The following is a 17397-nucleotide window of genomic DNA, read 5'->3' as shown; positions in this document are numbered from 1 at the left end:
AAGAAGAAAAAAGTGCGTAGGCTCCAACAATCTTCATATTCACTTTAGTTAGAGACGGAGCCAGGATTTTAAGCTTATGGGTTCGGGATTCTAATTATTTTAAGTTATTGAGTTCTAAATTAATAATTTATATATATATTCAATGAATTTTTTAAGACAAATACAGAGTTTGAACCAAAGCTACTGGGTTCGGCCGAACCCGCTAGCGACACTCTAGCTCCGCCCCTAACTTTAGTTCTTGTAACAAATCAAAGTATGGAATTTCTGTGTAACAGTAGGGACAAGAAAGGGAAAACAACTTAATATTAGTTACTCGGCGTTAGGGGTGTTAATGGTTTAGTTTCGGTCGGTAATTTTATAAAATTTGAACTAACTAATTTTTCGGTTATTCTGTTATACATAATCAAAATTAGATTTTTAGAAATTGTACCAATTATGTCGGTTTCTATTCGATATCGGTACGGTCGGTTAATTTTCGATATTTTTCTTAAATGTCATTTAGAAGTCACTTCTGCGTACATATTACCCTCCCCTGATCGGTTTGGTGCGGTACGACTCGGTCGATTTAGTCAGTTTTAAATAGTATCCATTAACACCCCTACTCAGCGTGATTGATTGGTAAACCAACATGAATAAAATCTTATGCAGGTTTCCTATAGTAATTATTTTAGGGTTTTAGCAGCAAAAACATGATATACGTATATACTTACTATAAATTGTATATTGAAAGATCTAAATTACTAATTTAAGAACCCATTCAGAAATTGGAGCTCAAATGTGATTTTTAAAGGCATTCGACGACGTAATAACTTTTATATTTGAGAAGTCCAAAAGCCATTTTTCATGTTGCTAATTGGAACTTAACATAACTTTTTTTCTTTTAAAAAAAAGTAATACTTCTTATCCTACAATTTAGTTATTCTATTGTAAGTGTAGCAATAATGACTATACCTAGTCCCAGCTAGTTAATATATGGATACTTTGCTTTTATTGTCTCATGTTCTTCACTATATCTGGATTTAAAAGATTATAGGTTTCATTATATAGCTTTGGAGAAATTTTATTTTGTGCTTCACATAGTTAATTGAAGTTGAGTGAGAGTTACCTATGTTTGAAAAGCGAAATTTAGTGAACCCAAAATCTGACATTTTTTCAGATTTCTTTAAAAATTTCATTCGTCAAACATAGACAAACCCTAACACAACTTGTGTATACACAAAGTAAATTTTTAACAACTTTTCTGTATGTGATTTTAAATATAGGTTTAACTCGTCATTTTTATTACAGTTAATCATGTGTGTCACCTACAAACCGGTGTATTTGAGGGTCTACAACTCTAAACTAGGAAATTCTTTTTGAAATTTCTCCTTTAAGCACTATTCTAATTGTTGATAATAATGCAATCTTTGTGCATGATTTTTGTCCTTTTCAACTATTCTATCTCATATATCGAAGGTATTACAGCATGTAGCATGCTTTGGAAATTGTTAAAATGGTCTAGGGATTTAATATATTGCTACTTGGTAAACCTTATTGATTGACAACATGAAACATTCTTGATCAATTGAAACTTGGATCTTTAAATTTAAAATAATCCCCAAAAAGTCAATTTAGTGTTTTTCTCTTTTTGTTTCCGAGGTCACTTTAACAAAGTTATATACTTCCTTTATTTTATTTTATATGATACTATTTCCTTATTAATTTATTTAAAAAAGAATGATATATTTTTATATTTGAAAATAATTTAAATTTAAATTTCTCATTTTATTTTAATGACATGCTTTTATAACCATGTAAATTTCTTGGATGTTTAATACAAGTTTCATATCTCCAATATCTCTATAATCGTATATAATCAATAAATAATTTATATACACCGATCAGGAAAAGTAAACAGTGAATCCAGCCGGCTATTTGTGTAAAGATCCATCCAAGGAACAACTCCAATTGGGCTTGGGCTAATAATCCAGCCCAACTCCACCGCTACAAAACGACGCCGTTTGTGAACTTCATCAGTTTATCGCCAACGACCCATTATGGCACGTGGCATCTGCAAAATCTGAAAGCCTAATCAGTTGTTCTAGTCCAAAAAAAAAAAGAAAAAAAGAGGTGTGTTTGAACTGAACTTCTGTGTTTGCAGAAGAATCTCAAATTATTTTTAGATGACTTCATAAATAGAAAACATTCTTTTTTAGTAGAATTTGAAGAAGAAAAAATGCAAGGCTTGGCTCTTCAGACATCCAATTCTATAGCATTAAGTTATGGGAAGAGAAAGCTTTCATTTTTGAATGTGGTGGATTCTTTGCCTAGTAGACCATTCATTCCCAGAAGGAATATTTTTCCTTCTTTATGTAAGTTTCTGAATTTCCTTTTCAATTTTGTATAATGAATATGAATGATTTCCCATTAGGTTGTGAGAGATAATTTTTGTTTTAAGTTAAGAACTATAGTTATTTGAGGAGTTAAATGGTAGTATATGCTTAACTGGTTGAGAGGGGTTTCTTTATTTTCTATTTATTGAGAGTTAGCTTCTTTGGATTAGTGATTTAGTATCAGATAGCAGTGTAAGGCAGCCCGGTGCACAAAGCATCCCGCACTCATGCAAGGACCGGGAAAGGGTGTGATGTATACAACCTATCCTAATGCAAGCACTAGTGATTACTTCCACGACTCGAACCCCTAACCTATATCAGAGTGTCAGTGTCACTGGATGAATTGATGAGCTCAACTACAAGAGTTCATTGGAAAATAAAAAGAATAAAAAGGCAAAGGGCAGCCCGGTGCACTAAGCTCCCGCTAGGTGCGGTGCACAAAAAGCATTTTATGAAATTGTTTAAGATTGAAGCTTTATGTCGTTTTTGTGTTCCTTTGGACTCTTTTGATTAGGGTATGGTGGACAACTTTGAGTTTTTTTTCCAATTTTCTGCTCGTTGGGCGCGTCCAGTTTAGCTTGTCTGTGAAGTTGTAGAGTGTTAGAAAAATATGTAGTTGGATTTGTAGCTTGATCAACTATTTCATTAGAATTTTCTTTCGCGCAAATCAGGTCAGAGACAATGTAGCTTGGTGATCTAATTCAAAGAAAAAGGAGTGCTGGTGTAGTACCTATGGCTTAGATGATTTTTGACATTGTGACACATACCTATAGCTAGTGAATGCTACTTATATGATTGCTTTTAAACTCTAAATTACTTCAATCCTTCAAGTAATGCTGATCAAAAGAAAGAAAGACGCCTTAACATAGTAAACAAAACAAATACATGTGTTGGTGGAGGTAGCAGGTACCGGTGGAATATTCAAGGTGTGTGCAAGCTGACGCGAACACCACTCTCTTTAGAGAAAAGAAAAAAAAAAGAAACAAAAGTGGGCAAATTCACTTAATATTAAGGCCAGATGCCACTCCTTGTTGATATTCCCACATTGGATGAGAATGGGGTTATTGATCTTCATCTCCTTATATGGTCTTGGACAATCCTCACCTCTTGAGCTAGCTTTTGGAGTTAAGTTAGGCTCAAGGTCTATTTTTTTATCATGGTATCAGAGCGAGGCCCATCCAATTCATTGGTTAACAATGGTGGGTCCTCACTTCTTTTAAAGAATGTTGGGTCCTCTCTAATATTGTTGACACTCTAGATGTCTAGTCTTAGGCATGTGGGAGGTGTTGATATTCCCATATCGGATGGGGATGGGACCATTGGTCTCCTTATACGATCTTGGGCAATCCTCACCTCTTGAGCTAGCTTTTGGGGTTGAGTTAGGCTCAATGTTCATTTCTTTATTATGGTATCGGTCTATCAGAGCAAGCACATCCCCATTCATTGGTTACCAATGTTGGGCCCACACTTATATTGTTAACGCTCTAGATATCCGGTCCTGGGCGTGCGGGCGGTGTTTATATGCCGATATCGGATGGGGATCGGGCCATAGGTCTCCTTATATGGTCTTGGGCAATCCTCACCATTGAGCTAGCTTTTGGGATTGAGTTAGACTCAAGGTTCATTTGTTTATATCAGGTAACATTCTTAATCCCCACCAAGATAATTTGTTAATCCTCTGAGATTTTGATCCGTCACCTTTTAATATTCCTAGTAGAACAAGATTCTTTCTTTTTCCTCTCTGATTACTGCACCTTGTTGCTGTATTTCATTACTGACTCTTGGCACTGCTTCTTGTAGTAAGATGTACAGGGCTGCCTAAGTTGCATCAAAGACATAGCAGAATTGTACCATATGCATCTAATGTTGGTGTTGGATCTGGAAATTTCGAAGAAAGTCAAGGAAATGAAAGCCAAAAATTTTCAATTGATCAGCCATCTGCAGATGGCTCATCAAAAATGTAAGTTTTATAACTTAGCAATTAAATAACGAGAATTTCCACCCACGAATAAATTATGCAAGGTATGCTGGATGCTTAAAATATCTTTTCTGCATAAATAGTGTGTTTATCAGATAACGAGTATATGTGGAGAGGAAGATAGACGGGTAAATGTTTCGTAAAGAGTGCCAAGAATAAGAATGTGTTTGGTTTGTGCGACACATTTTCTCCTGTCAAGGGCTGGATTTAACAGGATTGCATATGAAACTATTTTATCCCGTTAAACCACACATCTCAGAGATAAACAGATGATAAAGTTTAATGTCTTGTTAAAGTGTTTTGTGGGGGATAGACTAATAGGATATTAACACACCTGTCATGGAACTGTAGGCTGTTCAAAATAACGCATTACATATCTAGTATTTAGACTACTTAGTAATACAAACACCATAGTCCATGATTTTGAATCTGATAGCATCCGCTTAAACAATAACCAACATACTCATGCAATGCTAGCAATTCAATGTCAAGAGAAAAGCACAGAGTACCAGTGTTTTCTGATTAGGCAAAGAACATAAAATTGCGCATTAAGTTGCTCAATATGACATTTAAGTATATCACCTTAATGCATCTTGATTGAAAATCTTTGTCAACATCCAACAAATACCTCTATTTCCTGGAAAGTGGCCTATGTTTAGTTAGTTTTTTTTTGGTTACATATTAAAACTCTAAGAGAAAATAAAAAAAGAAGCATTCACAATGATTACAACCCTCAGTGTAATAACAATTACAATTTGCAATTTGATTACTTATCCTTTCACTTCAAGAATGAAAGGAAAAGGTCCTCACTGCAGTCGTTTTTATCTTTTCAAGAAGCACCAGGGGTTGGGGGTGCATTGAAGGTTTTCTGCACTGAAAGATTGAGGAACGGGAAGCTGATCCCGTAGGGAGGTGGAATTCAATGAGTAGTTTTAAATAGGCGCCCAGCTAAAAAGTGAAATGATTCTGTTCCTAGCTTTAGCGATGTTTATAGGATGTTACATCATGTATTAAGTTATAGAATCCTAGTCTTTGATTTGTTGAACATAACCTCAACTTTCTTGCTATCTTCATGCATTTCTTAATATGTGGAAACAGGTTTTTATTTTGACATCAATTAACTAAATGGAACTTTCGCAATATCTGAAACTTATGTATGTTGAACTTTCATTAATGGCAGCGAGGCACTTCCTAGTCAAATTCCTTATCCTCTCTCTATAGCTCTTGTGCTTTGTGGATGTTCATTAGTATTTTCGTTGATTGCCTTCACGAAAGGAGGACCCTCATCACTCATTGCAGCATTCGCCAAGTCAGGGTTCACTGCTGCATTCTCGTTGATATTTGTTTCTGAGATTGGAGACAAGGTAAATGGAGAGATAGACACAATATGCTATATTTATTACCTTTTCCTGAACTCATGATCTTTTTTGCCCTTTCATTTTCTTTGTTTTTTTTCCTTTCCATCTTTTTCTTTTCCTTATTTTTTTTGTATGAGGATAGTGCGAGTGGTCTTAGATTTTGCTGACATTGATACCTTGTAGGTGTAAAAAGTGGTTTATCACGTACCAACCGAAAGAAATGGTAGTAAAACATAAATGGCTAAGTATTTATGCATTAACAATTTTTTTTTGCTCCACTGGACCTTCGCATCTTAGGTGTCTTTTAATGCAAAACTTGATGCTTTCAGAATGAGCCTTGTGACCCCATACATGGTTCTACTTTTATGAATATATCTTTGCTAATTGGTTGAGTTATTTAATCTGGGCTCTGATATGGGTCCTGTGCTAGTATTGAGATAACTTGTCTTATTCATTAAATCTAACTAATTCTTTCTTTAATATGCAATGCAACAGACATTTTTCATTGCTGCCCTCTTGGCCATGCAATATAAGAGAGTACTGGTATGAACTTTTGCCTTCCATGTCCCTTGCTTCCCATTTTTATCTGTTTTTCATTTATGGAATTGCAACTTTCTTGCTTTGGGACTGCCTCACTTAATAGGGTTCGGCACGTCCAAATTGGGCGTGCTAATATTTTCTTCTTTCTACAATGGTACCCTTTGCCTTCTATGGGCAATTTTATTTATGGCAGTGTTCTCTATGCTTTGCCCTTGTGTCACTAACTGTCCCCAACTTTACCAAGGAATGAAGTAGGAGAAAACCATAGTACTGGAGAATCTTAGACATAATTGCTCTTTCCATTTCCGTTTTATATTCTTTTTGCTGGCATTTTTAGACTAATAATATGAGGGATACGCTCAAGGAACAGTAGAGGCCAAACGAATTTCTAACGGGCATCTTCTTCCATCATGTTGGAACATGCTCAGGGAAAACAGAGGCTCCTTCCTCTGGATTAATCATTTTAAGATGTGCCAGTAATGGCAGAGCTAGAGAAACTTGATAGTTATTCTTCTAGGATGCTCATGACATTGTCCATTCATCTTTGTCCTGTTGATGAGGGAGAACTCATGCGGAAAAATTGACGTGGTCTCTGGAACAACTTGACGTTTCTGCCTGAAAGTAAATGTCAGACGAATTGATCGAATTAGTTAAAAGATCTCAGAATTGATTGAATTATCAATTGCAGTCTCATCCTATGGAGATAAATGAAAACCAACGTAATCCATTTCCATTCTCTTTTGTTCTTTTATAAATCAAACTTCTTCCATGAAGGATAGCCCCACCATTCAGTTAAAATAATCATTCTTGCTTTCCAAATAATTTAATCATTGTCACTGTATGCAATTGATCTCAAAATAATTCAGTCATTTTATCTTTATTATGCAATTTGATCTGTTTTACATTGTCCACATTGACTTGGGACTTAAAGCAGACACTTGTTGTATGGAGAACATATGGTTAATTTTAAGTGGGTTCTTATGCTTCATTTTCCGTTACCGGTCGTGGAAGACCTGGTGAACCACAACCGTCAAGATGGAATTTGTCAAAATATAAAATAAAATGGAGGTTTATGAAATGGCAAACAAAAAATTAGCTCAAGATTGATATGAGAAACACTAAATGAGTACACTGTACTTTTGATCAGGTAAACTGTTCTCAATGCTTATGGATTCGAGAGCTGGCAACGAGATAATCACAACATCTAGTGTTGATCCTCAGGGGTATTAAATTTTAAGCGAATAAAAGTGAATAATTGTGACTGAACTTAGTTATATCTTGGAAGCACTCCACTTGAAGGTTTCATACATGATCTTGTTTTTCTATCTTCTTTTCATTGTAGTCATAGGTTACTCTTACTGTCAAAATTTTCAGGATGAGATCCTAGATAGGATTATTTGGTGGTTGCAGTATCTGCTTTTAGATTTTTTTTTGATGAATTCTGCTTTGGAATTTTTTGATCCTACTGAAAAGAATGCGATCTATTTTTCCTCAACTAATAAGTACTTAGGAGTTATAATTAATCCTAATTATGTGAAATAAACTTGAAATATAAGAACTTAGAGAAACTTATTGAAATATAAAAAATTTAATATAAACAGTGCAAACACAAGTTCGTGTATTGAAATTCAATATGATGTAAATACAGTTTAGCGTTGGTATTTCTTGCAAACTGCATTAGGTAAAAGTAGTAGTCACATTTGTAATGTTCAATGCTTGATCTTACTTTATTACGTCAATGATCAGGTTCTTTTGGGATCAATGGGTGCTCTTTCACTTATGACAGTTCTCTCTGTCATAATAGGGCGAATCTTTCATTCAGTACCTGCTCAGTTTCAAACAAGTAAGTTAGACCTTGGGACTGTTATTTCTTTTTGCTTTTCATTTTCTGATTGGCTCCTTTGAATCTCTATTTATTGACACATCTTGCTTAGCATTTTTTGCTGAAAGAACTTATCCTAGACTCGAATCATGTTCTTAGTTAGTAAAAGTAAGCTATTGATTTCATTGGCAGAAAGTGTACTGATAAGCTGTAAGCTTTTTAGGTACATTATGACTAGCTGGTCAAGTGTGTCGATCCACCGGATAAAATAACCTAATATTCTCACTGAAAGTTGGGATTATATAATGCTTCTTACTCTAAACACATGATAATGTCTCTTCCTGCAAAATGTAGACTGATGTGTTAGTGTTATGATACTCTTCTAACGTACATGCAAACTATTACCTATTTCCTTTTGGACACCAGAATCACTAATATTTATGTTAGAAATCATTCTAGAACTAAAAAAAAGGGTAGCCCGGTGCACGAAGCATCCCAGTGCTAGAAGAAGTTATCAGTAAGGGATTGAATATATTGAACACACTTCCAGTGCTTTATGTTACTTTCAAAAGAACAAATTATTGTAAACTTTTCATACTGTCTTGAAAAATATCTATTATGAAAGTCTTGCCTGTGACATGCATAAATAATGAAAAACTAAATGCAAAACTTTATAATACAATAAAACAGTTCCTGCTTTACTTCATTTGTTTGATAATAGCATCAGAACAATAGACGTCAGGTTCAATATTTAAAGTACTTCCATTTAAAAATAAATAAATTTAAACTGTTAGTATCATCTTTCTTTTTGATAGGTAAGGTACTGTTATTAATCTGCATTGATAAGGTGCTAACATATTTAGAGCAAAAAGGATTTTTCTCCCGTAACATTCCATGGAGTCCAAAAGCTAATAAAAGTATTTGTGTCCTTTACGTATCTCAAGTTACACAAAGAATCCAGAGTTTGCAGTGTCCTATATTTCATGCACAAAGTGTGTCATTGCATTTCCTTCAAAAAGTCTGAAGTTTCTCTCCTTCCAAACCATCCACAAGATGCACACTGGTTCCCCAAACTGTCTGGAGGCTTCTTCTTCATTTTCTTTCCTTGCCAACTGCCATCAGCGTCCTTCCCTATTAGGGCATAACCCATTGCGGACCAACTAAATTGTCGCGTACCATCTTTTTTTTGTTGTATTTCTTCTCTTTTGATATTTGCAAGATATTCATGTAAGTTTCCTGATTGTTTTGCATAACAGCCTTGCCTATTGGAGAATATGCTGCTGTTGCGCTCTTGTTCTTTTTTGGTCTCAAATCAATTAAAGATGCGTGGGAACTTCCAAGTAAAGAGGTAGAGGCTGGTGAAAAGAGTAATCAGGAACTTGATGAATTTGCGGAAGCTGAGGAGCTTGTGAAGGAAAAGGTGAACAAGCTGCTGAATGCCACTCTAAAATACTGTATAATTCTCTGATAATTCTGCACTTCCAAAAGTTTTAAATGTCACAACATGTATTTGTGGGAATGACTTCTTTCTTTGCACCACTTGCATTTTTGGAAACCTGGTTCTAACCATTTTATAGATGGCTATTTCAGGCATCGAAAAAGCTCACAAATCCACTTGAAATTTTGTGGAAGTCCTTTAGCCTTGTATTTTTTGCTGTAAGTATCTTCTTCTGGTTGCAACATTGTTTCTTTGCTGCTTTATTTTTTCAAATCCAAAGCCAATGCAAAACTTGCGATATTCTAGATACCAAGATACCGATTCCTTTTCTTTGAATCAAGTAAGGAATGTATTCATTAATAATGGGGGAAAAAATATCCCGTATACAAGAGTTATACCAAAAAAAGAGAACCTACAAAAGACATGGTTCAAGCTTGGATGACTGTCAACATTTATTAATTCAAAAATCCAGTTATATGAATAATTATTTATCTGCTGGATATCTTAATAATCTTCATGTAAGAAGTTCTTTGAATGTGACATGGAACACAACAACTAGTTGTTTCCTTAGGTCGCATTTTTAACATTGAAAGTATAGAAAATTTTATGTAACTATGTCCAGCTTTTAAAGAACAGTAAGACCTGTTATAATATTCAATTAGGAATGTAATGCATCCTATGCTTCTCAGGAATGGGGAGATCGATCCATGCTTGCTACAATAGCGCTTGGTGCAGCTCAGGTACAGTTCTTAGGACATTCAACACTAACAATATGCTTTTTAGCTTTTGACAAAATTCAGTTTCAAAACATCTCCAACTTCCACTTCCTCACTTCCATTTTTGCAGTCTCCGTGGGGCGTGGCAAGTGGTGCCATTGCAGGACACCTGGTTGCGACATCTATTGCAATACTAGGAGGCGGGTTTCTTGCCAATTACATTTCTGAGAAACTGGTAAGACAGTTCTAAAAGTTCCTTTTTTCCGCTCAAAACAAGTGTATTTTGTATTCTAAGCATCTTCATCTTGGTTCGATACAGGTTGGCTACTTGGGCGGAGTCCTATTTTTAATATTTGCTGTTGCTACTTTGTTTGGAGTGTTTTAACCAAGTGTTACATATGAGAAGACGAAAAGACCAGATAGATAGTCGAGAACATTGGTAGTGGTAGAGGGCAGGAAACTACCATCAGATCAGTAATATGTTCATGGCGTAAAGCAATACATTCTTGTACTGTAGCATTAGTAGAGCCAGCTATATTAGTGGTCTTTAGGCAACACATGAGAGTTGTATTTACAATGCTGATAGGACCGTTGAGAAGAGGCTTTTCCCTAATTGTTGTACAAGTTTTGTATGAATATGTGAAAGAATCAGGATTTGTGTTTCTTCTGTTGTAATAAATTCTACAATTATTTATGATTTAAAAGTTGTAATATTTGTGTCCTTCAAGTTTCAAGTTGGCATTGTTCAAGTGGTAGGAGTGCCACACCAGCAAGTGTTTGATGCTTTTCAACATTCCATCTGCTATTTGTCACTAAATTTCCATCCAAGTTCAAACAAATACTTATGTACTGATTTTCAATGGTTGAAAGGTGTGGCGAGAGGGAAAGTTGTAAGCCACAACTCTCAGAGTTTGGAACAGTTATGGTAGTTCAAAAATTATGCAAGAACAGACGTACTTGTTATATATCAAGAAAAGATGCAACAGTTGTGAAATCTGTTGAGAGTATTCCACATTGGTTGAGGGAATATTTGTTATCTCCTTATATGACATTGAACAATTCTCACTTTGTAAACTAGCTTTTGGGTTGAATTCGACTCAAAATACATTTTCTTAACATAGTATTAGAGCCAGATCTATCCCAATGTCAACCCCTCATATTATGTTGTCTACTTTCCAGATGTCCAACCCTACACATGAAAGGTGTCCTATATTGGTTGAGGGGATGGCCATTGCCTCCTCGTATGGTATTGGACAATGCTCACTTCATAGTTAACTTTGGAGTTTGAGTTATGCTCCCATTTTCTTAACAAAATCTTGATGCTTGTGGTTGAATGAAACTGATCTAATAATATCTGATATCCAAGCTTACAGACCGTGAATGCATTCTAAAGCATGGTCATGCAACAAAACTTTAAATTACCATCTGAAAAGAGAGGAGAATAGATAACATAGATGCTCTATCACAATGCAAAAGGACTTAGTTCTAAGACATGAAAGAAATTTGTGGGAATTGATTTCTATTGCCTCAACAGTACTAGCCAATCCAATATACAACCTCCCTTTTGAAAAAACTGAATATACAACAATCAGCTTTCTGTCAAAATTGCTGACATAAAACTACATGATGCACTTGGTGGCTCGTGTGAATCTTTTCGAGTCTCGGGCAAAAAGAAACTATCTTTGAGTCTTCTTCTCTTTTGTATGTTGCTCATCTTGAGGGAGCTCTATTCGTAGACACATCGGCTAGACTGAAATGTACCATTGCTGAAGAGCTCAATAAAATGTTTTTCCAGCCTCTTTGCTCCTGGACCTGGTCTTAGAACTTCAGCATCTCCCCAAAGAGTACATTTGTCAGTTTCATTATCACCTAAACACCATCCGCCAGGCACTGGTTCATCGTACTTGTGGTGGAGAAGTTCACGGTCTATCTGGTCAAGAATCGGATCATTTGCCTTAATTAGTGTGGCAAATGCTGCTCCACTCATCACCAGGTCATCAAAGTCACTGGAATTGAGTTCACGAGCCTCTTGTCTTGAGTTAAATGAAGCATACTGCATGTTGTGGTTGATTGTAGTTTTATTGAACTTTCGTGAATTGCACAAAATGGTAGGGAAGTAAACAGATGCCGAGGATGGTGAATTTGACAAGTACATTAGCAGAGTTCTTGGTAGGTTATCTGTGCCTAAGATGCAGAACTCGATAAACTTCCGACTCAAAATAGCAGATGAAGACCCTGGAGCCAGGAGGAAAAGTTTGTTAGTATTGGGATTAACATATTAAGCCAGTAACACTAAGATTTTACATGGCATGCCTTTACAAAGTTTCTAAAAATCAATGCTACCAAAAATTCAAAACAATACATATAACTAGGAAAGAGTACTACCCTTTGATGTTTGCAAAATAGGCTCACCTTTAGAAATGTTTTTAGGAATTAAGATGTTTTCTCAGGGAAAGACACTGATCGTGCTCACACATTGTTAAAACACTACAAGTGGAGCTAATGCTACAAGAGACAAATTTTTGCCCGTAACCAAATCAAAGAAAATATTGCCACTAAAAACTCAAGAAGTCCTAACACCTTCCTTCCACCTCCTCTAGAACAGGTGAATCTCCACCATCCAAGACTTTGAATACCATTACCAATGATATCACAACGAGCTGAGGAGATCAGTTTTGTATCAGCCACATTTGCCGGACACTAAGAAAATCCATTAGCTCTACAGAAGATTAAAGGAAAATCTCGTCTCACCTCTCTCAGGGAGGAAATATCAGCAACCAAACGAAATTTTGACCAAGGGAAACCAGAGAGATCGAGATGGAAGAAGAAGTTGAGGTTGAGGAATCAAGTTTTTTTTGTTGCTGAAGTAAGAGTAAACTCAAGCTGACTTTCAGCTAATAGTGAAGGATAATGTTAGGCTAGAAGAAGTTATCAGTACAGATGGCTGCGATTGTGTCAGTAACCTTCGCCATTTAGTAACAATGAAGGGCGAAATGGACTTTGCAGAGGAGGATGAAGGGCCGGTATCAGATGACAAGTGATGGAGGAAAGTGCAATAGAGAAATTACCTTGAGAACTGTTTCCAAGAAAGAAAGGGTTAGAAAAGTAAAGAAAAGAGGTATATTTCGGGATTACTTTCTCTGTGCATCTTTTTATTCTTCAACTTCCGAACTAATAAATGCAGTCATAATTTGATAAAGTCAAGCTTCTTTTCCTTTTGAACGCAAAAACTTGATATACTTTTGATATTTTGAAGACTAAACTGTGCCAACACATTGTGTGCATGTTTATCTTATAAAATATCTTTTCGCAGTTTCCTCAAGCCTTATGTCAACCATTCAAGCAAGTTTCTATTAATTCCCAACTGCAGCAATCATTTCATTTTCACACGTCCGTGCCTAGTTCGTTATTAAAAATCTGTTCGGTTTTTAAAGTATCCAAAAACACTCCAACATTTTCACACCTCCTTGCCCTTATAACTTATCCAAAAAGGTTAGTTCCCAAAAAAAAAGGGGGGGAGGGTGGGGGGTGCTTCTCAAGGTCAAGGCTAAAATAATAGACTCTTGGGATATGTTGTAGATTCAGAGACTGAAAGATTTTGATTCCAAACTAAAGTCATTTTGCTAAGTGAATAGTGTAGCTAAAATGGCAATAGTTATGGCCACCTAATTTAGCAACTTCTACATAAAGGCTTGGAGAAGGATGGACACTTAGGGGCACTCAGATGCTTATGCTTTCTAACCAAACACTTGAAACAAAGTTATGCCCTCTTAAGTACTTTAAATTTTTTAGTCATCTGCTTTAGTCGATACCTTTTGGTGATATTGTTCTAGAGAGAAATGCAAAATTGCGCAGTAACTGATACATTATGGAAGAGTGAAGACCTTGTTGAAACAAGTGGTTTTGCTTGCTGCTGCTAACTACTAAGACACTAAGACGAGTAGACGACTGTTTGATCAACAAATGGACCTAAGAACATTACTGCTACCTAGTTGCATCTCAAAGTTACTTTTTTAATCTTTATTTTCTACTTCACTTATTTATCTTTCTTTTTAACAGGAGTAAAGATTGTGACTCAGTGTTATAGTTGTCTACTTCATATCAAGACTGTTTTTCTTCAATCAATCATTCAAGGGAATTAAATAACACAAGCATATTCATTCTTCATCAATCATAATGCAGAAAATATGACCACAATCTGACCTGAGAATAATTGATAAGCATCGGGCAGTTCCCTCTTTTGAGTTGCAAAAAATACTTCATCTTCTTCTGCAAGATAGAGCCCAGGATCAACAACTATTGGTTTCAACTTCCGTGACCTGGAACATCCAACATAGTCATATATTAAGATCTAAAGCAATACATTACTTGCTTCTATCTATACTCATATATGCTTAAACAGAAGAGATAGAAACTTATAATACGAAAAGGAAATGGCCATACTCTCTCCACCCTATGTAGCTTGTGTGGTTGACAAAATTAAGATCCTTGGGAAGATATGACAGAATGTGTAGAAGATCTGAAAATCAACAGTAAATAGCATCAGATAACTCATCAGTCATTACCAAAGTGAAAGCGAGCTGTAGTGAGAAATGATTCCAATTAGATAAACATTGATTAGATCTAATTGTAATGCCTGTAAGTAAATAAAAACTAGCGGAAAAGGAAATCCATCTGTCCATGTTCAACAGCAAAATATAACATCTGTTAACACCAGAGTCAAGAAAAAGAACCAGCTTACATCCTACAAATAGGCAATCCAAATGCCAATGAACTCTCTCAAGTAATCATATCTCACTGGAGGGGGGGGGGGCTCAAACTAATTGTCGTTGAATTACTCCTGGAAACAGTTTGACAAAAAATATTGGGGTGGGTTGGTGGTGGCAGGGAGTAGGCAAACACCAACTTCACTTGATACAAATTTTCCTCCAGTTTGTGGAACTGGAACAAGTTCGCGATTAACTATTCACTAGCGTTGAGCTTCTTTAGGTCATACATCTATATTATTTAATTAACCTTTGACCAAAGGATAGTATTATCTCTTTCTTTCCGATGCCTTTCTCGGTTTTTGGCTAAGATCAAGTGTACCATTTGTTCTTATCAGGTTAGTATCTTTTTTTTTGTTTTTGACAAGTCATAAGGAGAACAGTTTCTTGAGTTAAAGATTACTTGAAAGCTTAAAGTAACAATCTAAATATCCTAATCACTTTCTTTGTTTGGCATTTGTCGAAGAAGAGAGCCAAGACAAGCTCAAGTCACCAGGATAAGTCTTTGTTTGTTTAACATTGAGTTGAATGCAGACACAAAGTTGCTACTTTTAAAAAAAAAAGGATAACAATTTGGATCCATAAGGTCCAAAGTCACACTATATCAGTTCCACAGTGACCTATTTCTGCTAAGGGCGGTAACTACATAAATGAACTTCTCCTACAACTGCAGTACATGGAAATACTTGCATGATGACTGGATAACTCCTTACCACAGAAAAGTGTACTCACTACCAAATAAATGAACATTCTACTAATAAATATTCCAAGTTTAGCAAAATGTAATTAGGATCCTAACTCCACGAGAAAAAATCCGTCTATTCATACATACACACTACAGTTATTCAACAAACACTAAAAAAAGAACACATCTTTAAACATTATCCAATATGCAAATAGTCTTGAATAACAATTGGCAATCAGCGGACACTAAATCTAGTAATGAACAGTTAACAGAGATCATCAAATTAGTAAAGATGAAGGGAAGGCTTGGAGCAACGGTAAAGTTGTCTCGTCTCTGTATAGGTCACGGGTTCAAGCCGTGGAAGCAACCACTAATGCTTGCATTAGGGTAGGCTGTCTACATCACATCGCTTGGGGTGCGGCCCTTCAGCGGACCCTGCTTGAATGCGAGGTTGTGTACCGGGCTGACCTTTATCAATTAGTAAAGATACTAACTGCAAAAAGATTAACACACTACAATTACTCAACAAACACTAAAAAAGAACACATCTTTAACCATTATCCAATATGCATAGAGTCTTGAGTAACAAAGGGTTTGCAGAGATCAACAATTAGTAAAGATACCAAACGCCAAAAAGATTAAATCTTTCACACACTTCACAAAAAAGACTAAATCTTCACACATATTTCACAAAAAAGATTAAATCTTTAGACATAAATTTCATACCATCTTGAGTAACAAGTGGATAATCAGCAGCAGAGAGATTAATAAACCAATCCCAATGAGTAGAGACACGGAGAAGAATGGAAGCTCCATGAAGTGTAGCAGACAAAGCAGAAGAGCCAATTGGGTATACAAAATCAGCTTTACCAATAAAATTCACATTCTGTGCAGCTTTAAAAAGTGGTACAGATTGAATATACAGTGCAAGATTGTCACGTTCAGATTGAGAAGCTTTTTTATTAAGATGAAGTAAATACTGGTTTCTTGGATGGTAAATGGAAAAGAGCAAACGGATGATTCTAGAAGAGTCTTGAGTGGATCCAGAAATGAGGTAAGCAATGGAAGGGGGGGTGGGGAGAAGGGCATTTTGGTCATTTGGGTTGGTGGGGTTGTGATGAAAGAGGAGACGATGAGGTTGGTGATTGGGGAAAAGGGAAGGGTGGGGTTGAGGAGGGTGGGGTGGTGGGGTGGGGGAAGAAGTGAAGGTAAAGGAAAGAATAAGGAGAAGTGAGAAGAGAGTGGTGGCAATGAGGATAAAGGGTGTTGAGATTTTAGTGGTGGTTCTGGTGGTGGTTGGTGGTGGTGGAAGGTGGTTGTGCATTTTTTGTGATTTTACAGATTCTTGAAGTAGGAATCTGGTTATTGTTTGAGAATGTTGTGTTTTGGTTTTTGGTTGTTTGCTTTGGTTTTGTCAGTCACAGGTGACACTGATCTATGTCTATGATTTGATGATTGTGATTTGGCTCATTGGTTATTCAAATTTGGGGAATGAAAGGGCGGCATCCAGAACAATGCTCTAAGGAAAGTTGCAGCTTGTTTGGATGGTTGCTACTCCTTGTATAGTATCATATCATATTGTTATTTCAAAATAATAGTATTTGTTTTTATTATTTCATTAAAATTTATTATTCCGAAACAATAAAAAGTCTCATTTCTTGAAACAACCGGTGTGATGAGATTGTTTCCTATTTTTTTTTTCAATTATGCATTGCTCCATAG

The 17397-nt window shown here is 35.9% G+C and overlaps 2 protein-coding genes across 2 annotated transcripts; one reads left to right on the top strand and one right to left on the bottom strand.

Annotated features, from left to right (window-relative positions):
* Positions 1-2054: 2054 nt before the first annotated feature.
* LOC104221841 (protein PAM71-homolog, chloroplastic) lies at positions 2055-10958 on the top strand. Its single transcript, XM_009772979.2, has 10 exons — positions 2055-2351; positions 4173-4332; positions 5531-5714; positions 6204-6251; positions 7995-8091; positions 9327-9490; positions 9661-9726; positions 10198-10248; positions 10355-10459; positions 10544-10958. The coding sequence occupies exons 1-10, from the start codon at positions 2216-2218 to the stop codon at positions 10607-10609; spliced, it is 1077 nt and encodes a 358-aa protein (XP_009771281.1). The 5' UTR covers positions 2055-2215; the 3' UTR covers positions 10610-10958.
* Positions 10959-11650: 692 nt separating this feature from the next.
* Positions 11651-17220, bottom strand: LOC104221832 (beta-glucuronosyltransferase GlcAT14A-like). Its single transcript, XM_009772968.2, has 4 exons — positions 16402-17220; positions 14668-14743; positions 14428-14543; positions 11651-12459 (listed from the first exon to the last, which is right to left on the bottom strand). Exons 1-4 carry the CDS (start codon positions 16997-16999, stop codon positions 11951-11953), a joined length of 1299 nt encoding a protein of 432 aa, XP_009771270.1. The 5' UTR covers positions 17000-17220; the 3' UTR covers positions 11651-11950.
* Positions 17221-17397: the final 177 nt, after the last annotated feature.

This window comes from Nicotiana sylvestris, chromosome 1 (genome assembly GCF_000393655.2).
Source record: "Nicotiana sylvestris chromosome 1, ASM39365v2, whole genome shotgun sequence".
Classification (NCBI taxonomy): Eukaryota; Viridiplantae; Streptophyta; class Magnoliopsida; order Solanales; family Solanaceae; genus Nicotiana; species Nicotiana sylvestris.
This window is presented reverse-complemented; position numbering and strand designations above follow the sequence as displayed.